The sequence below is a fragment of the Apodemus sylvaticus genome, chromosome 8 (assembly GCF_947179515.1).
Source record: "Apodemus sylvaticus chromosome 8, mApoSyl1.1, whole genome shotgun sequence".
Classification (NCBI taxonomy): Eukaryota; Metazoa; Chordata; class Mammalia; order Rodentia; family Muridae; genus Apodemus; species Apodemus sylvaticus.
In genome coordinates, this window is record NC_067479.1 from 71519609 (window position 1) to 71543872 (window position 24264).

Consider the following 24264-nt stretch of genomic DNA (forward strand, 5'->3'; position numbering starts at 1 on the left):
CACCATTTAAGAAGCAGTTACATCTGAGGAGAAAAGGAAAATGACTCAATTGGGCCTCCTGTATTCCAGGCATAGTTACACTTATTATAATGCACGTTGCCTAAAGGGAGGCGTGGAACTCCCCTTACAGAGAACTCTAAGCCCAAGACCCGCATGAGAGTCAGAGAGCCAAGGAAAATGGCTTTTCTCTTTAATTCTGTGTCTCTCAGGAGCCTGGGGTATCTTCAAGAGAGAAGGCATGGTCCAATCCCTGACCACAGGAACCAATGTGAATGCAGATGCTGGCCTCTAAATCTCTCCTGTTGGGGTTGCAAAGTGAACTCAAGTCAACACTTGCTTGCACAGCTGCGGACCTCTCTTCTTGCCCCAGAGCTAGACTAGGTGATGGTGACCACAGCAGCGATGCTGACCCCTGGCTCCCTTCCTGCTCTGTGTTTTACAGAGAACACAGTGTTCTGTATGGTCTAGAGAGTGATTGCTTAGTCATTCTCCCAGTTTTGAATGAATACATTTATTAAGTACATAGTAAGCAAAAGTAAAGAACAAGTAAGAAGAAGCAGAGAGATGGCAAACACCATCAGGTCAAGCACACGCAGCATCAGGTCAAGCACACGCAGCATCCGGTTGAGACTGAACGAGAGAGCAAGCAAAGGGAGCCTCATCAAGTGAGCGCCGGTAACATCTGGCAGAAACCGGCTAGGGGATACCTTCGAGGAGGACGGTCTCTTTGCCGCGGCTTCTCCTTCTCTTACTAGTGTCTTTCACTGTGCTATTAATTGAAAATTGATTATGTATCTGTCTTCGTTAGAGTTTCTGTTGATGTGATAAACACCATGACTGAAAGCAATGTGGGAAACAGATTATTTCATCTTACAACTCTTAGGTCACAGTGCATCACTGACGAAGTCAGGACAGGAACTCAAGGCAGGAACCTGGAGTCAGGAACTAATGCAGAGGCCCTGGAGAATGTTGCTCATTGGCTTGTTCCTCAAGTTTGTTCAGCTTGCTTTCTTATAGAACCCAGGACCACCAGCCCTGGGGCAGTACCACCCACAATGGACTGGGCCCTCCCATATCAATCAATAAAAGAAAATGGCATACAGGCTTGCCTACTGACGGATTTCATGGGGCATTTTCTTAATTGAGATTCCCTCTTTCCAAATGACTCTAGCTGTTGTCAAGTTGGCATAAAACTAGTGAGCATGCCATCTGTTATTGTCATAGACACAACCAGATGGCTCTCTTTTTGTTGTGTATGTGTGTCAAGGATCGAGAACCAGTAAAGGGGCTCATCCCTAAGAGGATCTAATTCTCCTTCTTTCTGCAGTCAGTGGTGGCTTGTAGTTCTTGTCTGGGGATCAGACATAGCAGAATTGCCCCCTTCCATGCTAGAACGTCCATTGATGTATTAGCTCTGGTTTTGTTTATACAAGCATTTCTAGGACAAACTCTTTCACAGCAGACTTCCTGGTGCTCTGACTCTTACAATCTTTCCAGCCCTTCTTCCATGATGTTCCCTGAGCCATAGATGCAGGAGCTGTGGTGTCTATGTATCTGTTGGGGCTGGGTTCCCCACAACTCAGTAACTCTATTTTTCTAGGGCTAATAAAGTTTCTTTATCCTCTTCCCTTGACCTGTCTCTCTCTCCCTTTGCCGGCACCCTGCTGTCTCAGCTATTGTAACTTGAATTTTGTAGTTTAGACTGTAACTATCAAAGTTTCTGTTACCTCTTCTTGTATGTGGAGATACTGTGGTGCTTGAAAGTGCAGCTTCTTCAACACATTGTGGTATTGAGGCATGGAAGGGTTTCCTTAGGAGGAGCCAGAACACAGTGCAAAGGGTCTGCCATATCAGGTCTAAAACAAATGGAAATATGACGTATTCGAGTATCTGGAACAAGTAGGGTGTAAAGACAGAGACAAGACTGGGGCAGTTAGGACTACAGGCCACCTCCTGTCCCAGCTTCAGAGCAGTCCTTTCGGAGCTCCTCTTCTACCCACCCAAGATCACATGCTCAGCACCCATTTCTAATGAGACAATCATGGGATAAGACTCCATGCTGAACAATTGACAGGCTTAGAAAACCAAAATAATGTAACATTTCCCTAATATTAGAGATAGCATATGTTCAGACACTTAGCCCTCAAGCTGAACAAACTAGACAAATGGTAAAAAACAGTATCAGAATATATAAATAACTGTGCATGTGCATGTTACTACTACAGTGTGTGTCTAAAAGGAATTTACTTGAAAGCTTATATTCTTCTATTCTTTTTATATGTAAATAAATACAATTGTTAAAATAATCTGTTTCTGTGAAACTAAGTAATTAATTATAGAACAAATTGAATTATTGACATGTAAAAGATAAATTTTAGTTCTCTCTACAATGATGCAGCAATTTATTTTCTTCCTTGTCTTAATTATAAATTTATGCTTTGTTGCATATGTTTTTTATTTTAATATAAAAATATATGCAATCTTTTCTTCAAAATATAAATGTACAAGTATTATAGACCTCACATGTAATTTGTTAAAATACAATGCCGTGTTTCTTTTGTTTTAGAAAACTAAAATATTGTCACTCGCTCATTCCATTCTACAGTAATCCTTGGATGAACTGTTGGCCTCTTCAGAATACCCTCCTTTCCCTTGGATGCCAATAAAATGGACTCATTCATTTTTACCACAGACACTGTATACTGGTGTATCCTTACCATAAAAGGGTTTGAGCACATGGTATTGAGGATTCTCCTTATTCCTGACTCCCAGGGGTTTCCGCATTGACTGGACTCCCAAGAGCTTGGGAACCCCTGACTCTTCTGCCTCAGTGTGCCTCATTTTGCATCCGGTCTGAGGCCCCCATCCTAGGCTGAGGTCTCCCACACCCTGAGCCTTGCATCAGCTCTTCTCAAAAGCACATCAGCAGATGGCAGCATAGGGAAAATGCAGCATAGCCTTCCACAGTTCATCTGCCTGAGCGGAATTCAAACACACCTGTGGCAAACGCACAAGGCAGAACCACATATTCCTTGGAAACAAGAAGAGAGGCCTGTGCAAGGCTTTAGGCTTTTCCCAGTTAAGTCTGAGAACATCCATTTCCCACTTATCAAAAAAAAAAAAGAAGAAGAAGAAAGAAAGAAAGAAAGAAAGAAAGAAAGAAAGAAAGAAAGAAAGAAAGAAAGAAGGAAAGAAAAGAAAAAGAAAAAAAGGAAAAAAAGCCAACTTTGCTTCTCTTGTTTTTCTTTCAAAACACCCAAAATTATGCCAACCCAATCCCTGCAGTCTCCCTTATAGCACTCAGGAGACCATGATGTAAGCAAACTCCCTCCTGGAAGACTCCTCCTAGGGGTCCAGATAAGAATGATGAATGTGGGCTTTGTGTCATGACCGCACCCCCTCCCCAGCTCACGCCCTGGTCTTTACACTCTCCTCATTTTCTAGGCCCCGCCATAGTCCTGAATATGCAGAGGGCTTCCCTACTGTCTAGTAAAGTCTGGTTGGCCAGTGAAGTAAGAGCATGTGTGAAGCATGAGGCAGCATCAGTCCCAGGATGCTGGTGTTTGTGCAAGTCTCCACAGATCCACGCAGACACAGGCAGTCAGACAGAAGGAGCAATGGGACAGCATTATCATACAGGGTCAGTGTTTCCGTACACAAAGACGGAAAACGCCCAAGAAGACCGTTGTTTGGTAGCTGTAGAAGACTGTGTCACTGCGGCTTACTAGTGAGAACAGCTATAGTCAGCAAACTTTTGCTTTCTACTTTTTGCCTCAGTTGTGATTTTTTTATTTATACAGACTCTGAGAATATAGGAAGATGGACTAAGATGTTGCCTAGGATAGGCAGCGCTGACCCCTGCTCAGGCAAAGTCCAGCCAAGGCCTCCGTTTCCCTCGGGCTGTCAGCTTCCCAAGCCCAGGAAGAGAGGCTTCAAGTGCAGCAATCAGAAACCTAGCAGAGCCCCTTGCTCCTCTGTGATTTTAATGCAGAAACAGAAGCTGTGAGTGACAGGGACCCAGAGGTGCTGTCTAAAGAGAGGGCTGGGCAAGAAAAGAGAGAGAGCTAAGACACAAGGAGAGTTTATCCTACATACCGTCCATGGGCTCCACAGGAGGACCCTGGTGATTCTTTTCTCCATCAAACATGAGAATTTTCCACCCACTGTTTTCATGCATCTTTCCTGGACCTTCTGTCATTACCTTCTAGACCTCACTATAGATCTCTATACACTATCCCAATAAGAGGCCAGTCTGTTTGTTTCCCTTCTTTATACTCACAAAGCCCTAAGGCAGTTATCCATTTATCAGTGAAATCATGACAGGAGCAAACAAACTCCTTCCCCACACGGTGTCCAAGCTCATGCTCAGACTCCCCAGCCCTTGCTCAGAACAGCAGTAAATTCTGAGAGGGGCCAGGGGAGCAGGAGGGACACTCACACTGTGGCTGCTTGACTGGGTGAACTGGTTCCCAGGAAGCCCTGAGATATGGGGCTGTCAGCTATGTGAGAGGGAGAAGGCTAGCCCAGGAGCCTGTCCCAGTAACTCAAAAGACGTTTAACTACCAGGAAAATGAGATAGCACTATCAAGATATAAGAAATCAGGAGTGGAAATTGTGACAGCACAGGACCAGATGCATTTGCATGATAATCAGATGCATTTGCATGATAATCAGGGCCTGTGGGAGTAACATCATAATCTAGCATCTTTAGTTTTCTTGATGTATAGCCTTATGGATTTTGTTTTAGCAGATATATGCTATCACACAGATATTTAATAGTTACTCCACCATTACTGAATGTGTTCATCATTTGCAAATTGGTACAAGTAAGGGAAGAGGATACAAGTAAATAACAGAGTATCAGATAATAATAATCCGAATCAGACACCCGGGGAGGGCAATGCAATGAGAATGTGTCAGAATGTCCCAGCTTCAGTGGGACGGAGGCAAAGTCACCGTGGGGACTGCATGCAGCTTACAACAGCAGTCTCTGTGTGTCTACACTAAATGACAACACTGCAGGGAACAGCAGTCTCTGGATCTGTTGACTCTGGCGTTCTACGAACAAATGCACTTGAGTTTTACATTCAACAGCTGACACTGACCAGGCCCCTGCATATACAGAACTGAGAGACGAACCACAGCTGACCGCTCCACAGAGACAGGGGAGTGAGCAGTAAAGAGCTTTGCCTGAATCACGCAGTCTTCCCTGGGGACCGGACTGCCTAGGTACTGCAAAACACTGCCCATGACAACAGCACAGCTTTTGTTCTGCTCTTTGTCTCTACGTTTGTGCCACTCAGGTGATAAAACATTTGAGACCTTTGAGATGTCACCATGATGAGGACAGCAGTGTCTTTACAGCATGGGAGCTGGAGCATTTGTCTGTCAAATCCTTCCTACAAAGCTCCCCAGTCAGTCATTGTCTTACCTCCTGACACTGTCATCAATGTCCCAGTAGCATTTCACGATGAATCTTTACTCTTCACCCCATCCCCCAACATGTTCAAAGCCCTCGGGTATTAAGAGATGACCCAGCTTAAGTCTGAAAGCAAAAGTTCTTGTGCAAAAAAAAAAAAAAAAAACAAACAAAAAAAACAAAAAAAAAAACAAAAAGAAAACAAACAAAACAAAACAAAACAAAAACAAAACAAAACACCAAAGAATTAAAAAAAAAAACCCAACACTAAACTCCTCATAGAGAGTAGTATGGGATATAGAGATGCTATTTTTTAAAAGAGACAATTTCCTGATCACAAACTCAAGACAGGAGGCATCCTAATGCAATTCCCTGAGCATTGACAGGAGAGGGGACTTGCCCTCCGCCTAGTGCGGAAGCCCTAATATGCTCCTCTGTCCTTCTCAGCATCCAGCATTCTTGTGGGGAATGTGGTCATGCTCACCAGCAACTGACAACAGTGTGTGTCCTGTACATTCACCACCCAGATGTGGCAAGACCTCAGATCTTAAATGTCACACAGGAAGTTAGAGGTCTCTGCCTCTGGGCCTCTTTCCTCACCTGTTGGTTTAAAAGTTGTGAGATGTAATGAAGAGATCAACTGAGACCTGGTCTGACCATGAAGAGGATGTTCTTGCTCCTGGTCTTCCTGCTGGCTGTCCTCCCAGTCCAGGCTGAAGGAGGTAAGCAACTATCCGCATCCCTAGAGGTGTGGCCTGTGACTTCCAGCACTGACACCTGCATGGTGCCCAGTCAGTCCTGAAGGTACTGTTTTTCTGATCTTTGTAAGATCTGCTCCTGACTTGCTTCATCTGAGACGTTATCTGAGCGTCAGCTATAGCATAGGATAAATAGGGCACCAAAGTCACAATGAACTACTTGCAGAGGCACCCGGTAAGTGAGACCTCAGTCACCTAAAAGTGACGAATTATAAAAACATCCTAGGACCCTACTAAAGCTGCAGTTGAAAACGAGGGCTGGAAGTACCAACTGTGCAAACCTAAGAGTGAGCAGCTTCCTCCAGGGGCTCCCCCTGGGTTGAGACGAGAAGAATTCTTCTATTCAGGTTTCCAGGTGTCACCTTGGTCTTGTCTCTGTTCTCCGGAACCATACAGGTCTACCATGAGAGTTGGCCACAGTCTAACAGAGCCTACAAAGTGTGGCTTCATCCCTGCTCTGCATCTTGATGGAAGCAGGCCGACACAGGACCCTCCGACTCATTTCCCCTCCTCCCTATGATCCCTACTTGTCCTGTGTCCTCCCTTCTTCATCCTGAAGGCGATTTCCATGCTGTAGGAAGACAATCCTATGCTGAGGTTCAGACTGCATTAGGAGCTCCAGCCACTCGCTTAGCACATTTGGGAGCTTTTCAGAGTTTGTACAACAATCCCGTGTCTAAGTGGAGTACTCATGACTGTCTCATGAGTCAGAACAGAGGAAAAGCAGCTGGAGCTTTCTACCGCAATGGTGCATGGTGCTTACTTCAGACAGAGCCCAGTGCTCAGTTGAGCCGGACACCAGGTAGATCCTGAGACACAGGAACAACTGAGGTTGTTTGCAGTGTGGTCTAGATCTGCTGGACGATGTGTGCTCAATTCACCCTCAATGTGGACAGGAGATTTGATTTAATTCGAGGGAAAGTCTTGCCACCATTATGACTACAAGAAGAAATTGAACACCAGCAGAAAGTGACGTCACGCAGCAGGCCCTGTGTGATCCCTCCCAGTGTCCAGGCGCCCTTTCTCTTTGTGTCACAGCCCCTATGGAAGGATCTTTTCTCCATCCACGTCAGGTCCACAGACTCTCCAAGCATGAAATGTCTCTTACCAGCCTCCAGGATTGTTGCACAGTTTCCATGAGCTCGAAGATTCAGAATAAGCTTTCTTTTTCAGGGAAAATCATATGGGGTACGGAGTCCAAACCCCACTCCCGGCCCTACATGGCATTCATAAATTTTTATGATAGCAATTTAAACATCATGCGCTGCGGTGGGTTTCTAGTGAAAGAAGACATCGTAATGACAGCAGCTCACTGTCATGGAAGGTAAGGAGATGGAACTGTGTCTTTGATGTCTAGGACTGACCAAATAGCAACAGAGCCTGGCTGTCCCTAAACATGTCAAACCAAAGGTGAAGATCAACCTGACTTTATCCCATTTGACCTAAAGTGGTTGTGAAACTCAGGACCAGATAGTCAGTGAAGGGTCTGAATGGCTGGGCGGTTATTGAAGAACTAAGGAACAGCTCCCCCAGAAATGTTTTGATATTGGTTGACTCAGCCAAGCTCTGCCTTATGCTGAGCCTCAACCTGCCTTTCAGGGACTGCTTCATTGCTCCTGTGTTCTTCTTTTCACAGCAATATAAATGTCACCTTAGGGGCTCACAACATCAGGGAACAGAAAAACACCCAGTTCATTCCTGTTCTTAAAGCCAAACCTCACCAGGGCTATAATCCTGTAACATTGGTTAATGACATCATGCTCCTGAAGGTACTGTTTTACTGATCTCTGGTTTGTCCCCATAGATCACTGGTTTATCTGTCCAGTTTTCACTTCTAGGTGGCTGAACTATTGGTCCCAGGGCAATAGAATGGGGTAGATTGGGAGGCGGGAAGATACTCAGAGCCCCATCCCTGGCATAAGCTTGCTGAGAATGCCAGACCTGAACTCTTATTCTTCATCTTTCTAAACAGCTGAAACACAAAGCTCAACTCAACAGTGTTGTGAAGACTATTGCCCTGCCAAACAGCAAGGACTGGGTGAGACCTGGGCAGGTGTGCACAGTGGCAGGCTGGGGAACCTTGGAAAATTGTACTTTGCCTAACACACTTCAAGAAGTGGAGCTAGAAGTTCAAAAAGGCCAGACGTGCTATGGCATGTCCAAATCCTACGACGACTCCATCCAGCTCTGTGTGGGAAATCCCAATGAGAAGAAGGCTACTGCTTGGGTAAGGACATAACTGTCTTCAAAAGTTTTCCCAGGGACATCGTGATACTGGAGACACACAGCTGGGCCTTCTCCAGTTCTACAGCCATGGCTGGTTTAGAGAATATGGAGGGAAGAACATAAAGACACCTGTCATTTTCCCTCAACCAATCCTTTCACCATGGGAAAATAGGAGAGCTAAGTCTAGTTAATCTGAAAGGACAGGGCCAGCAAGACACACACTAGTTAGTGACTCGCAGACTCAGTCTACTCTGTCTACTCTGTCCCATTTAGAATCGAGGTCAATGGGCTCACTTAGTGTTTCCCATCTGAAAACCCATGACTTAGTGGAAACAGAGAAGAACAGGGAGAAAATGGGTCTGGAAAGAGATGACACAAGGATATTTACTAAGACGTCTCCTTTTTCTGCCCACAGGGAGATTCTGGGGGACCCTTTGTGTGTGGCGGAGTGGCCCAGGGCATTGTCAGTTATCACTTGTGTCCTTGGAAACCAACTCGGATATTCACCAGAATCTCCAGCTTTATACCTTGGATTCAGAAAACGATGAAACTCCTGTGACAACCCTAGAACACAAAACCTGTGTCTGGGCCAGTGTGCAGCATCCGGGGATGGCTGTCTGAGTCTTAATAAAGAAATCTGTCTGCAGGAAAAAGATGGTGTTGCTCTCTTCCATGAGTGCAGAGCTTGAAACATTTTTATACACCACCTTCTTCACTCTCTCTTCATTTGTTTCTCTCTTCAGATACTCTCATAAAGCTTGGGCACCATCCCTGTGCATTGACCTCATCTTACGAGCACACACAAAGGCCAGGACTGTCAGTCCTGGAAAGTCCCGCCTTTGTCTGAGAAGGGTGCCTTCTTTCTTTCTAAATTCTTCTTCACATTTAACAGGCTACCAAGGGTGAGAAAGATCAAAAGCCTTTACCTCCCACTGTCCCTCATGCCTCTAAGGAATGAGGGAAGTCCACTGTTCTCTGAGACTCCTCCCAGGTCCCCTGGTCCAGCTCCAGCTCCAGCAAGGCCCAGCTCATCTTAGGACTGTGGCCAACTCTCTTCACTTTGCCCAAAGGGACCCAGGAGATGACACAGGATAGCCCCAGTTTTAGATCAGAACCTTTAGAAAGGAACCAAAATGTTGAATGCCCAGACCAGAATGTAGACTCACTTCCTCTGCAGCAGGGCCAGGAAGTGCCCCTCTCATACACCTTGGCTCAGAGCCCTGGTGTGAGCTTAGAGTCATGAGCAATCCACGGACTAACCACTGTCCTAGTCACCTTGTGCCCCTAGTCATGGAGGCAGCCTGATACCTTTTTGTAAAAAAACAAAACAAAACAAACTTTATTCCATGCAAACTAAACATTCTCAACCACTCCCACATCCCTTACAGCCCTGGACACCCTAGGCTCTCCTCATAAATATCTCTCTCACATTCATATCTGTGTGCTTAGTTTTGTAACCCACTAAGGGTAACAATGACCATCTGTGTAAATTGGAGCCTGGTAGGCTCAGCGGTGAATATTCAGCTAAAGACGGGATTTCCTCCTCCCGTCCCAGAATCTATCAATAGCCAATATTTCAAGAGATAAAGAGTGGGACCCCACAAGCCCCTCCCCCTCCCTTGACTGGTTGTTGATTGGGCTTGTCTTATGTGGGCCCAGTGCTGGGAACTACAGTTGGCATGAACTGATGGTTGTCACAACTGTATCCAGTCTAGAGAATGGAGTTTTGCAGCCCTTCCCCCACCTTCCAGCTCTTACACACTTCCCACGCACTTCTCACCTTAGTGTTCCTGAGCCTTAGAAGGGGTGGACTAAGTGACTTGATTAGGGGTGGACCCACAACCACCACTTATTTGTGCATCCTGGGCCCCAGTGCTTCTCTGCATTCACCCCACTGTTCATCAGAAGGAGAGGGGTCTCTGAGTAAGGCTGGGATCCACTTTTGTCTATGGGGAAAAGCATCGTTTTTGGAAGGCAGTTTAATGCTACATAAGTTTACTTCCTTGAATGTTACTAGCCAGGCTTATAGTACCAAGCATTGGTCAATCCCCTCCACTGCCATGGTGTGGGTCTTGATTACAGGCAATTGGTTACCATCAAAATAGAGAAGCTGATATTACACATGTGGGCACATCTGGTTCTTTTATACTTTGTATATTGGTGAATTCTTCCCTCCAAACTACACCCTCATCTTTCAACCCCTCGCCTCTCTTACTGCCTAAATATTTCTACTTCTGTATTCCCTTTCTTTTTACCAATGTTTTATTATTACTGCTCCTTGAAGGTAATTTCTCATGTCTCTTGCTTTTTTTCCTGGCTTCCACATTTAATCCATGTTAGACACACCAAGCCATACATTCACATAGCTAGGAAGCTTATATGAGAAAAAAACATGCAGGAAAACTCTAGCATTTTGTGCTTAGAGTCCTGGGCAATCTCACTCAGAAATAAAATTCCCACTCCACCCATTTTCCTGAAAATCTGCTTCTTCTCATCTCTGGCGCATCCTTACTATCTGTTCACCAGCTGGTGGGCAGCTGGGCTGCTTCCCTTTCTTAGTTACTGTGAATATGGCAGCCATGAACACAGGCGTGGAGTCATCCATGTCATAGATCATAGAGTCCTTTGGATAAGTGATCAGGGGTGACTTAGCTGCAACTGTGGTAGTTTTATATTTTGCGATGGGGTGTTGTTATTGTTATTGGTGGTGGAGTTGTTTGAGAGATTTCCAGACTTATCTCCAATTTAGCTGCACCTAGTTTACATTTCAAAGAACACTGTAATAGGCTCCCCTTTCTGTACATCCATGCTAGCATTTGATGTTGCCATTTTTGATGGTGGCCATGTACTGCAGTAAAATGAATCTTAACGTGGCTTTAGTCTGAATTTCCCTTGTGCCTCAGGATGCTGAAGACCTTTATAGTGTTTCTTCCTAGCCCTTTGTGTTCATTGTATTGAGAGGTTGTTTTTTTGGTTTGGTTCTGTTGTAGCTTGTTTATTTTCCTTTTTTTCTTTATTTTTAATTCTCCTTTACCTTTGTGAATTCCATTGAGAATTTATGTTGTATACAGTATGATCATATGTACTCCCCATTCCCTCATCTAATTCCTGCCATGTACTGCATGTCAAAGCCCTTCCCAGCTTCATGACATAGAAGACAGAGAAGAACTCCAGGCCAAAGTCATGGGTAATGTTCTCAATAAACTCACAGAAAAAAAATCCCAAAGACAAAAAGAGCTACTCATCCAAGTACACAGGCTCGAGGAATACCAAAGAAGAGGAAATTTGCATGATGTATTCTGGTCAAAATGCTGAAACTAAAAATACTAAAGAAAGTGCACTAAAAACATCAATAGAGACAGGTTAAGTCACAATGTTGGCAGAGACATGAAACTAATAGCTAATTGCTTGGTGGAGACATTTAAAGCCAGAAGGCATTTCTCCTTGTAACACAGAAGGCTAATTAGTGCTTCCCATATATGTTTGTGTGTGTCTCCATCCACTGGATAGGGGTTCTCACCTTCTTAGTGTTGTAATCATTTAATACAGTTACCCATGATGTGGTGACCCCAAATCATAAAATTATTTCATTGCTCCATAATTATAATTTTGCTATGGTTATAAATCACAATGTAAATATCAGATATTCAGGATTCTCATATGCAACCCTGTGAAAGAGTCATTTGACCCTTTGAGGGATCAAGAACCCTTGAGAACCCATCTGGTTCCTTAACACAATGCTACCCCAGAACCCCCACTCCACAGAATTGCTATGGGCCTAGACCACACTTGGATCTGGTAGGCATCTAGCCCTATTCCCCAGATTCCAAGTCAGGGCTTCATCCTTTCAGATACCCAAACGCCCAGTTGAAGGCCACCTTGGAATTCCATTCTAGGGGGGTAAAATCTCACCAAATAACAGAATACAGTCTAAATTTAAATGCTCACTTCCTATCACAAAAATGCAATGTGAAAATCCATAAAATGTACCCACCTACTAAATATCCAATTCTATAGCAATGTCCCCTAAGGAGCAAAACTCAGATGAAATTCAATACAACAGAACTCTGAGATCTATGAAAAGATTAAGCTTATAAATTATGTGCAACTGACAACTCAGATTCTTATACCCCACAAAGTATACTAAAATTGAAGATGACATGAGAACTTTTGGTGATAACAATCCATTAGAATAGTACTAACTTCTGAATGGAGACTCTGAAATCCAGAAGGCCTAGATATATGACCTACAAGCTCTAAGAGACCACAGATGCAAATCCAGATTATTACACCCAGCAAGACTATCTATCACAATTAATGTAGAAAGAAAACTGTATCGTAATAAAAATAAATCTAAGCAATTTCTATACACCAATCCAGCTATACAAAAGGCACTAGAAGGAAATTTTGAATCTAAAGGGGTTAACCACACTCAAGAAAAACCAAGGAATAATAAACAATGCTGAACTAGTTAGTCACATGCGTCAGGGCTTATGTTGTGTGGGGCACATAATAAAACAACAGAATTATAAGAAATAACAAACCCTGCTCATTGATAACTCCATAATATTAATTGCCTCAATTCCCAATAAAAACATATAGACTAATAGAACAGATGTGAAAACAAGATCCATCCTATAGCTGCATCCCAGAAACATGTATCACCACCATAGACAGATATCACCTTACATTAAAAGGATAAGATGGTATTCCAAGCAAAAGGAACCAAGCAGCAAGTAGGTGTAGCTATTTTAATATATGGCAAAAGAGACCTCAAATCAAAACTGATCAGAAAACAGGGGGAAACACTACATACACATTAAAGGAAAAATCCACAGAGAAGATATCTCACTTCTAAACATTTATGCATCCAATACAAAGACACCCAAGTTCATAAAAAAACAAAAATAAAGCAAAAAACAACAAAAAAAAACACTATAGCTAAAATCACGATGGCTCTCACACAGTGGTAGTGTGTCACTTCAGTACCCTACCCTTGCCAACAGACAGGTCATCAAGACAAAAACTAAAAAAAGAAATGCTGGAAGAAAAATAAAAAATAAATAAAAAATTAAAAAAGAAAGAAATGCAGGAGTCAATTAATATCATAAATTAACTAGACCTAAAGACACCTACAGAACATTCTATCCAAACACTAGAGAATTCTCTTTCTTTTCAGTAACCCGTGGAACATCATTTCTTGGATGATTGTGTTGGAGCATGATAAAAGCAGGAATGTAGGGGATCCTGGGTATGCTACACATGGCTAATTTTCCTCTGTAAAGTATGACTCTCAATATGGGAAAGGGTTTTGGATAAGCTGTGTTTCTACACAGACTAGGACCTCCATTCCACAAGCTTTGAGATGAGGTCTTGGTTTATCAGCCTTCCCTGTGTTCTAATCCATGAAGTTATGAAGATTATATCCCTTTGCTTCTCCAAGTCCAAATGAATGAGGAAAGGGAAAAAGAGCAGGAGACAGGGAATCCCAAACCATAGTTGAGGAATCATTGATTGCTGATTGTGGAGAGGCAACTGGGAGTCCCTAGTGGGCCCTCCACTGAGGAGGTGGCCACTCCATTTGACACCACAGGAGGGAGTACAGAATACACACAGTGAGTCAGGGGTCTCTGACTCAGTCACACTGCGTTAGGACTGCACAGGTTCCACTGGCAGCAATGGTTTGCTGACTTAGCTTCATGGAAGCCTGTGACAATGTCTGTTGGTGCTAGTGTAGCTCCCACACAGCCTTCTGGATAGGAGAAAGTCATTAATAGATCAGAGGCTAAGATGTCTGATGAGGCCTGGGCTGATGCTGAGAATGGAGAGACAGAGAGACAGATAGCATGATAGGATTATAAGAGAAGCACCCCAGACATGTGTAAGAGACCTTACCCAAACCGTGAAAGGTTCTTTTAAACTTGATCATCTTTGCCTAGCATATTATGATCCTAAGCAATCTCTCTACAAGTTAGCAGCAGCTTTTGAGCCTGTCCATGTGTGAGCAGAGCACATCCCTCTTATTCCCACTCCAGCCTCTGCTTTATAGGTGTCTAAGGAAAAGACTATGCCATCATCCATGTGGCATTCCTAATGAAAGTTGAAGATACTCACCAATCCATCCTAGTCCCCACTCCCAATCCCCTGCCTGCTCTCTCCCTTCCTTTTCCAGTCTCTAGGGATTGAGGCACCTTTCCCTGTTATAATGGCTGCTGAGTTTCCTTTGAAGAGCAAGATTCACAAGGGGCTAAAGGAGAAGATCACTGCTGTGACCCAACAAACAAGGACTCCATGTCCTGGGCCTAGAGCTGTAGGTCTTCATTCATCCCCTCGCCATGCAGTCTTCCCCACAGGCAATGTAAAATACATTAAAGGAGTTCGAGCAGGAATGGGAGGCATGACAGTGCTATACATATAATACTGCATGAAAAAATTCTCAAAACAAACATCTTAAACTTAAAATTTTGTCTCTTGGCAAGATGAAGGTGAAGATTGCTCTGGTTATTTTTTACAAGTGCACAGGCATCTACAATTGTCAAAAGAAACAGGGAGTCCATAAATATAATTTTGGTTTGAACTTGTTACTATAGTTATAGATTAGGTGTTCTTTTCCTAGAAGTTTGAAGATGTTTTTATTTTTGGTTTGAACTTCTGTACATCACTGTCGTCAATGAAACCATCAAGTAGGATATTATTATTCCAACCATTGACACTCAAGTTAGATGTTACTTAGGGAGCAATCCTGTGTAGTCTTTTTTTGTTCTCAGCCAATTTTCCTTCCAAACACCAGGGGAAGATTTTTCCCTCTTTCTTAGAGATGGATGAGTCAGATGCAACAACCTGACTTAGGAAGAGAAAACTGGACATATGAAATATCACTGACCATGGGTACTTCTCTAAAGTCAATGCTCTTAGTTTTATTTTTTTCCTACTTAGTGTAAAAAGTAGGTCTTCCCAAAGTTTCATCAATAGGAGTTATGTCCTGCACTCCAAGTCCAATAAGCATGATGCGATCAGTGTGACATGATTGGGGTCCCTGCAGTAGATGTTGCTGCCCATAATGATGTCGAGACATCCCTCAGATTGATAGCTGTAACAGATGTGTCATTTGCACCAATAAAACAATTAAAACTACACCATTGACACTCAAGTTAGATGTTACTTAGGGAGCAATCCTGTGAACCACCCAGGTGAGTTTACATTAATCCACTGTAGTTCTCCAAGATGCAAATAGATATCCTGAAGGGAGATAGAGCAGAGATCACCTCATCTGCAACATTCAATAATGCATTATTTGCACCGACTCTGGAAAACTCCATGTATAGCAAGGCACTGCTTTACTTTTTGGTAAAAAAGAGGCAGTTGTGACGTTTTCCACCAGTTTTTGTCATAATGTCACTTCCTGAATCAGGCAACTACTGTGGTGATGATGCCAATTGATAACTATGTCTGTCCTACCTCTTCATTCCTTTGTTAAAAATGAGAATGTTCATTTGGGACCCTGTGTGGAACATCTCAAGGTCAGGTGCTTCTAACTGGGGCTGTATAGAAGAATTTGGGATCTCTTCAAAGTATTATCAGGTCAGGCCCAATGCACAGTAATAACCGAAAGAAAGTGATACCCATGAACATACACAAAGGCTACAGAACTACAAATACACTGGACCAGAAACAAATATCTCCCATCAAAATAATAGTCAAACCATCAAATGCATAAAACAAAGAAAGAATATTAAAAGCAGTAAGGGAAAAAGATCAAGTAATATATACAGACAGGCCTATCAGAATTATACCAAACTTCTCACCAAGACTATGAAAGCTAGAAGAACCTGGGCAGACCTCTTACAGACCCTAAGAGAACACAAATGCTTGCCCAGGCTACTATACCCAGCAAAACTCTCAATTACCAGATACGGAGAAACCAAGATAATCCATGACAAAACCAAGTTTACACAATATCTTTCCACAAATCTAGTCCTAAAAACGATAATAGATGGAAAACTCCAGTACAAGGAGGGAAACTAGACCCTAGAAAAAGCAAGAAAGTAATCTTTCAAGAAACCTACACAAATAAAATTCCACTTCTAACAACAAAAATAACAGGAAGTAACAATCACTTTCCCTTAATATCTCTGAATATGAAAATTAATATTTCTGGGGGCTGGAGAGATGGCTCAGCAGTTAAGAGCACTTACTCCTTTCCAGAGGTCTTTAGTTCAAATACCAGCAACCACATGGTAGCTCACAACCATCTATAATGAGATCTGAAGATGGATATAGTGTACTTATATATAATAAATAAATAAATATTTTAAAAAGAGAAATTAATAGTTCTAACATATGCTAATCGATTGAAATTCAAAAATATGAGGAATTAGAAATTTGTTGACTGTCACCCAGTGGTCTCTCTAGTTTGGTATTTTGAGAGATGTGTCCAATATTATACAATCCAAGTCATCTTCTGCTTGTTTGTATGTGACAGTGTCTTGCTGTGTACCACATAATGGTCTTAAAATCATGTTTCTCCTATCTCAGCCTCTCTACAAGTAGGATTGTTTATTTGATGTTTTTCAACTATACTATAGTTTTTAGAAGAGCTTACATACTTCAAAATTAATTTTACAGCCAAAAAATGTGGACAATTAATTTGGGGGGTGGCTTGTAAGAGAACAACAAAGAGTGAGACTGAATTTTTGCTTGATAGTTATAATTATTGTATCAAGTTTGAGGAAGATGACCTTATAAGTTACTCTTTTTCTGAGATGAATGCTTTTCAAAATTATCACAGGCAATGAATCAGAATCTTACCCTCACCCAATGTCTGTGCCATCCTCCAAGCAGAATCATTGTTAATTGAAATAGTTGATGAATGACTTCATGGATAGACCATCTTAATATACACACCATTTCTTAAATGAATGTAACCTGTTCCCTGTGGGCTGAGAATGATTACAGTCACTCAAGTCAAATAGCTTTGACCATAGCAAGAAATCTATATCCAAATAATTGTGCCTATAATTCATTCCTTGGCACAGCAGAACTGTGTCAACTCTTAGCTTAGCTACTTTGGAAGTAAAATCCTTTAGTTATATGAAGGACATTGGAGTATTGTCTAATTACAATGAACTCCGACGTCTAAAAATTGTTCTTATTTTGGGTTGGTACCACAGTACAAGCCAAGATTTTAAGCTCTACTAAAAACAAAACAAAACAAAACAAAACAAACGAACAAAAACACTTTATCTTTTTATGTTCATTTAATAACATGTCCATCATTTTTATGATTGGTATAAACATATATATTGTACTGGATATAATAAAAAATAAAAATAAATAAAAAAGGTCTTGGTCAGGCCCTGCATGCTGTGTATTCCACACTCTCCCCACACCTTCCTCCCTCAGCCACATCTTATCATTTCCCACTTGTTTGAATAAAGATGAGATGCCCTTACATTGGTCAACACAAGCAATGGCCTTCAGGCTGAATCAGTCAACCCCAGTTTTTGTGAATAAAATGAACTCCCTCTCCCCCATATGTTCACACACTACAGATGCCTGTGTTTGTGCTACAACGACAGAGGTGAGACTTTACACACATGCAGCATGGGTCTCAAAGCTGACGATAATATTTGGATGCTTGCAGGAACAGTTCCAGGATCCCTCATCAAGGTCTCCCTCCCTTTGTGTTGCTGTCCTCCTTCCTGGGAGCCACTTTGAAGGGTGCAGTCACCCCCTCATCATGGGATCCAGGAGTCTCAGAACTGGGCTACAGATTCAACAACCTAAAGAGCAGAGTCATGAGAATTTCTGATAAGGAAAGTGGAGCTGGTCCAACCCTGATCTGTGGTTCACAGCCCTCCCTTTCGCCCACGCTGGAGCTATAAAAGCAGGAACCAGGACAGGAACACACTAGAAGCTCACCCAGGCTGCACCACTGGCAAAATGCAGGTCTTAATGTTCCTGGTGGCACTTCTCTTGCCTTCTGGAGCTGGAGCTGGTGAGTTTGTCTTCATCTCCTTAACTTCTGAGTTTTCAGAAACTGCCCTTAATCTGTTAGCTTTGGTAACAGAGACCCTATCACAAGGCAGGACCCTAAACTAACACAGTCCAGGGGAAAGCTGTAGGTCAAGGAAAAATGAAAAACTAATTCCCCTTTAGGGCATTTCATCAAATTATTCTCTGCTCTGCTGGGAAGCTCTTCTCTGGCCTTCCCTTAGTGTTGAGCAAGACAGGATGAGGGTGTGGAGAAAAGTCTAATGAAGTAGACACCCAGAAATGTGAATGGCCAGTGTGTTCTGAATGAAGGATAATGGTAGACAGGGAGGACTGGGGAGGAAAGACCAGCAGGAGATAAAAGACCAAAGGTCGTGTGGAGAGGCCTGAGCCCCATGCCAGGTGGAGTGTGCTGGGGAGCCGTCGCTCATCATAGCCCCATTTTCCTGTACCAGAATTATGTTGGGGTAACTGTAACTGGGAACCTCTGTAACTGGGAACTTGGGATTCTTTGTTCCAGAGGAGATTATTGGTGGTGTTGAATCTAGACCACACTCCCGCCCTTACATGGCCCATCTGGAGATCACCACTGAGAGAGGGTACACAGCCAGCTGTGGTGGGTTTCTCATCACCCGCCAATTTGTGATGACTGCTGCACACTGTAAAGGAAGGTAAGAGGCTTCTCTTCCTGTGAGGAAATCCAGGAGCCAGAGGCAAGAGCTGCAGAGGCCTGAGGAAGGTTTTGAGTACTGCTCTCCTTACACTGTGTGGACAAAGGGAGCACAAGGCCTTTCATTTTAATTGTTGTCTCTATTTTCAGAGGTCTGCGCTTTAAGCAGGGCACTAGTTGGGACAAAATCTACTGCTCTTGTCTTGTGCTGGTGTCACCAGAGCTCAGACATACCCTGGGGTGTAGCTCAATGTGCCTGTAGGTTCAATCCCAGTCCTGGGGTTGGGTATATGAAGAGTCATCTGTCCTGTGTTTCCCTGAGCCCCGTGGCTGTGGTCCTGGGAGCTGCAGCTCTAGTCTGTCTAGGGGCTCTGCAATGGGATAGAGAATGAAGACCCTGGTCCCATTTTCCTTGGAAGGAGTCCTCCCGCCATGACCAGCCATTTTCACTGTTTCTTTCTCTGTCAACAGAGAAACCACTGTCACCCTTGGAGCTCATAATGTGAGCAAGAAAGAATCCACACAGCAGAAGATAAAAGTAGAAAAACAAATTGTTCACCCAAATTACAACTTCTTTTCCAATCTCCATGACATCATGTTACTGAAGGTGCCATTGTTTTCCTTGCCCTGCTTAAGTCTCCCACCCTTAACTCTCCTCGTGGCTCAGGCCTTTGAATTCTCTCTTGTCCAAATCATTTCCTCAGAACCCACTACTGAGTTCCCAATGAGAATGGCCCCATGTCCCAGCATCCTTTTCTGGTTTGACATCTCTCCTCTCCTTGCCTCAACAGCTTCAAAAGAAAGTCAAGGTGACACCCACTGTGGATGTAATTCCCCTGCCTGGTCCCTCTGACTTTATTAAGCCTGGGAAGATGTGCCGTGCAGCTGGCTGGGGTCGAACTGGAGTGACAGAACCTACCTCAGATACACTGAGGGAGGTGAAACTGAGAATCATGGATAAAGAGGCCTGTAAAAACTATTGGCATTACAACTATAACTTCCAGGTCTGTGTGGGCAGTCCCAGGAAGATAAGATCGGCATACAAGGTGAGCACACACCTGCTCTTCCTCCCCACCTCAGGCAACAGTGTCAATGGAGGGAGAGGCCAAGCATCTCTCCACAGCAGTGATTAATGCCCATGTTCTTAGGCTGCTAGCCCTTAGTGAAATGAAATTTTCCCTCTTGTTCTCATTCTGCCTATGTCAAAGCCCTTCCTGTAACCTTCCCATGAAGCTCCAGCACAGAAATGAAAGGCCAAAGGGCGACAATCTCAACACTAGGACAAAGTCAGAGGAAAAAAAATCAGTCATTAAATTCCTAACTTAAAACCCAAAGGGAGTCTGGGACACTTACTTCCCCGTGGTGTTAGCTATGATGAGGGCTCTGTAGTTGGGGGAAGGTGATCTATGCTCAAAGTCTGATTTTTCTAACATACAGGGAGACTCTGGAGGACCACTACTGTGTGCTGGGGTGGCTCATGGTATTGTGTCTTATGGACGTGGAGATGCAAAGCCCCCTGCTGTCTTCACCCGAATCTCTCCGTATGTGCCCTGGATTAATAGAGTCATAAAGGGAAAGTAGCTGAAAAGCCTGACCTGCCTGAGTCAGAGTCTCCAAGCCAGAGCTCTTCTGATAATTTGCGGATTCAACAAATCATGTATCCATCCTGTCCCCTGCCTGTCCCCAGCCTGCCCCCAGTTTGTCCCCAAGATGATCTCAAAGATAAAGTCTGTGATGATGGATTGTTCCTTGTTATGCACCTCAATAAAGACCTAACCTCCAGCAACTGTGTGACTCCACTCTGCGCTGTAAACACCCCACACCCTCCCTATGCTCAATGAAGAATTGATTTGAGCTACTATCTTGGCATATTAACAATCTCAACTGCTGACCTACTGGCACAGGTGTGTCACTGTGGATTATTGACTATTATCTAACATGCATGGATGTGTACAGTAAGATTCCACATCCAGGGTGATGTGCACTGTTCCATTCTTCTCCTCCACTGTCCTGTCTTCTCATCTTCTCCATCCTTGTCTCTCAGCTCTTCTGTCCACCGACCCCCACGCCTTAGCCACTGCATCGTTCCACACATCATAGCAGCCATGTCTAGGTCAGACACGACTGTCAATCCTTGTGTCCTCACCATCTACCCTGCCGTCATCTCCCTCTCAGTGCTGCACCTGCAGCTAGAGGAGAGCCTGCCCTCAGAAGTCCTTGGACCATGACTGTGGCTGCAGGAGTCACAACAGAAGAACATCAGCATTTTATGGAACCAAACACAGGGCAGAACTAGCCTGTATTGGGAAGAGACCCTCCAGTACTTAGCATGCACCAGTACTTAGCATGCTAGTTCTAGACTTGCACCTGAGCCACCCACATAAACCTGCCATCTTCCTCAAAGATCCAGTCTTTCAAAAGAATGCCTGAGTTAGGTGAACTTCTAAGTGATCTGCTCTCCTCTTACAAGCCAAAGTCCCCAATGTCCTTAGTCAAAAGAAGCAACACTTTAACTACCGGGTATTGTAGAGTCTGAAATAAAGGAAATGACACATTAGGTCTACTAGGCCTGAAGACCCATTATGATGGGTGTGGCCCTCTGACTGCTGCACCATGAAAAACTGCTGCCATGACCAGCCGTAAGGTTCTGTGGATTCTTTTATATATATATGAAAACATATATTTCAATACATTGGAAAATATAAAGGATATAGGTAAATTTATAAACGCACAAAAGTTACCAAAATTATCTCAACATAATGTGAAAAAAAATCAAAACCTTGTGCAATCTCAAACAAGTATTGACATTGATAAAATAAAAGCACTAAAAATAACAATTTAAATAGCCCAAACCCTACTGCATTCACTATTGAATTTAAGGAAATACAAAGAACAAAGTTTCTTGTATGATTCTACCAAATATAAAGAAAAGGAATTCTACTAAACTCATTATATGAAGAGTGTTATGCAAATAAATACCAAAATGGGATACACACATAAAATAAAAATCATAGGCCAAACCTCATGATGAACATGAATGCAAAAAGTCTCAGTAAAACTTCAAGTTCAGCCACACATAAAAATGTCAATTGCCATGATAAAGTCGACACAAGAGAAGAATGAAAAATATGAATATTTATAACTTGTTTAAAAGTATAGTAGATTATTTAGATACATAATATGGGCTGTTATTTGGCAAGGAAGCATATGCACTGACAGATGCCCTGATAGCAATGAATTTTTTCTTTTTTTTTTTTAATTTTTTTATTCGATATATTTTTTATTTACATTTCAAATGATTTCCCCTATTCTGGCCACCCACTCCCTGAAAGTCACATAAACCCTCTTCCTTCCCCCTGTTCTCCCATTCACCCCTTCCCACTTCCATGTTCTGATTTTGCCCTATACTGCTATACTGAGTCTTTCCAGAACCAGGCCACTCCTCTGTTCTTCTTGTACATCATTTGATGTGTGGATTATGTCCTGGGTATTCCAATTTTCTAGGCTAATATCCACTTATTAGTGAGTGCATAACATGATTGATCTTTTGAGACTGGGTTACCTCACTTAGGATGTTCTCCAGTTCCATCCATTTGTCTAAGAATTTCATGAATTCATTGTTTCTAATGGCTGAATAGTACTCCATTGTGTAGATATACCACATTTTTTGCATCCATTCTTCCATTGAGGGATACCTGGGTTCTTTCCAGGTTCTGGCTATTATAAATAGGGCTGCTATGAACATAGTGGAGCATGTATCCTTATTACATGCTGGGGAATCCTCTGGGTTGTAGCTATTTGAGATTTCATCTCACACCAGTCAGAACGGCTACAATTAAAAACTCAGGAGACAGCAGGTATTGGCAAGAATGTGGCAAAAGAGGAACACTCCTCCACTGCTGGTGGGATTGTAAGATGGTACAACCACTCTGGAAATCAGTCTGGCAGTTCCTCAGAAAATTGGGCATGTCACTTCCAGAGGATCCTGCTTTACCACTCCTGGGCATATACCCAGAGGATTCCCCAGCAGGTAATAAGGATACATGCTCCACTAGGTTCTGTGGATTCTTAAGGAGAAGAGACCCACACATGAGGTCTACTAGGCCTAAGGGGGAGTAATATGAAGGGTGTGTCCCTCTGACTACTGTACCATGAAAAATTGCTGCCAGTCCCAGCCTCAGACTAGGAACCCAGCACCTCCACCCTCCTCCTGGCCTGCTTGCCTCTCCTCTGGATTTCCATCTTCAGCACAGTACAGGAGAGATGCAGAGATAGCTTTCAAAGTGCAAGACTGACTACAAATTCTATTCTACCTCAGGAGGGGAAAGCACTAAGAAATCTAAAAGAATTTTTTAAAAATTAAAAAATCTGAGTCGGATTATAGATACATGGGTGACTGATGTTTGGTTTGGCTTGCTTTGCTTTGCTTTGCTTTTATAACTGTTGTTTATACCTGTGTAATTAAATGGGTTTTTTCTCATCGTGACTTAGATTATGTGGTTTAGAAATACTACCACCATGTAGTTCAGACTGCCAACTATGATTCAGCCTCCCTAGTGCGGGGACCCCAAGCACCATTCACCACCCTCACCTTACACAAAAGACTCAGAAGATGAAGCACAGAGCAGAGACAGTGGCTGTCTCTGTCTTTCTCAGCAGATGGGAACACTCACTGACCTGCAGCTTTGGGCACACTGCCTCTTACCCCACAGCCTAAGGAGGACATGGACTTGGGACAGTCTTCCTCCCTGAAGCTGGGCAACTGGAGGTGAGGAGAGAGTGATTGCCCACCCTGCAGCCTGGCCCACAGTCATAGGGGAGCAGGTGGAGACTCCTGAGAGCTGGGCTGAGGGCACAGGCTGAATGGCTTCCAGAAAGGTCACCACTGCAGAGCAAACCCCATCACATGGTCCCCTGGTGCCAAAGGAACAGTTGGTGACCCAGAGGCTCCAAAATCAAGACAAGAGCCTTATCACCACCACAGCGTCCGTTCTTAGGCATGGGAGAAGCAAGGCAAAAGCAGCAGGCCCAGTGGACACCGGAAAGAGAGAACAGTCACGGTCTCACAAGGTCAGCAAGGCAAACACACAGATAAGAAGGGTTTTCCCATGGCGGGTGCAGTAGCAGTGCTGAGCAGCCTAGCTTAACAAGGAACCTTAGTGACCTAGCAGCAGATATCACTGAGGGTGACCAAAGAG

At 43.4% G+C, this 24264-nt stretch overlaps 2 protein-coding genes across 2 annotated transcripts; both read left to right on the top strand.

Moving 5' to 3' along the window:
* The first annotated feature begins 5998 nt into the window (after positions 1–5998).
* Positions 5999–9069, top strand: LOC127691490 (granzyme-like protein 2). Its single transcript, XM_052191374.1, has 5 exons — positions 5999–6141; positions 7351–7501; positions 7814–7946; positions 8150–8404; positions 8819–9069. Exons 1-5 carry the CDS (start codon positions 6078–6080, stop codon positions 8960–8962), a joined length of 747 nt encoding a protein of 248 aa, XP_052047334.1. The 5' UTR covers positions 5999–6077; the 3' UTR covers positions 8963–9069.
* A 9234-nt stretch (positions 9070–18303) lies between these two features.
* On the top strand, positions 18304–20848 carry LOC127690944 (mast cell protease 1). Its single transcript, XM_052190518.1, has 5 exons — positions 18304–18400; positions 18917–19067; positions 19538–19673; positions 19858–20112; positions 20504–20848. The coding sequence occupies exons 1-5, from the start codon at positions 18346–18348 to the stop codon at positions 20645–20647; spliced, it is 741 nt and encodes a 246-aa protein (XP_052046478.1). The 5' UTR covers positions 18304–18345; the 3' UTR covers positions 20648–20848.
* The last annotated feature ends 3416 nt before the right edge of the window (positions 20849–24264 follow it).

Bases quoted from the DNA above. Each gene is read 5' to 3' on its own strand.
- LOC127690944 (XM_052190518.1), top strand. From the start codon at position 18,346: ATGCAGGTCTTAATGTTCCTGGTGGCACTTCTCTTGCCTTCTGGAGCT. The intron at 19,068-19,537 runs GTAAGAGGCTTC...CTCTGTCAACAG, and splicing joins GCTGCACACTGTAAAGGAAG to AGAAACCACTGTCACCCTTG. The intron at 20,113-20,503 runs GTGAGCACACAC...TCTAACATACAG, and splicing joins AGATAAGATCGGCATACAAG to GGAGACTCTGGAGGACCACT.
- LOC127691490 (XM_052191374.1), top strand. From the start codon at position 6,078: ATGAAGAGGATGTTCTTGCTCCTGGTCTTCCTGCTGGCTGTCCTCCCA. The intron at 7,502-7,813 runs GTAAGGAGATGG...TTCTTTTCACAG, and splicing joins GCAGCTCACTGTCATGGAAG to CAATATAAATGTCACCTTAG. The intron at 7,947-8,149 runs GTACTGTTTTAC...CTTTCTAAACAG, and splicing joins ATGACATCATGCTCCTGAAG to CTGAAACACAAAGCTCAACT.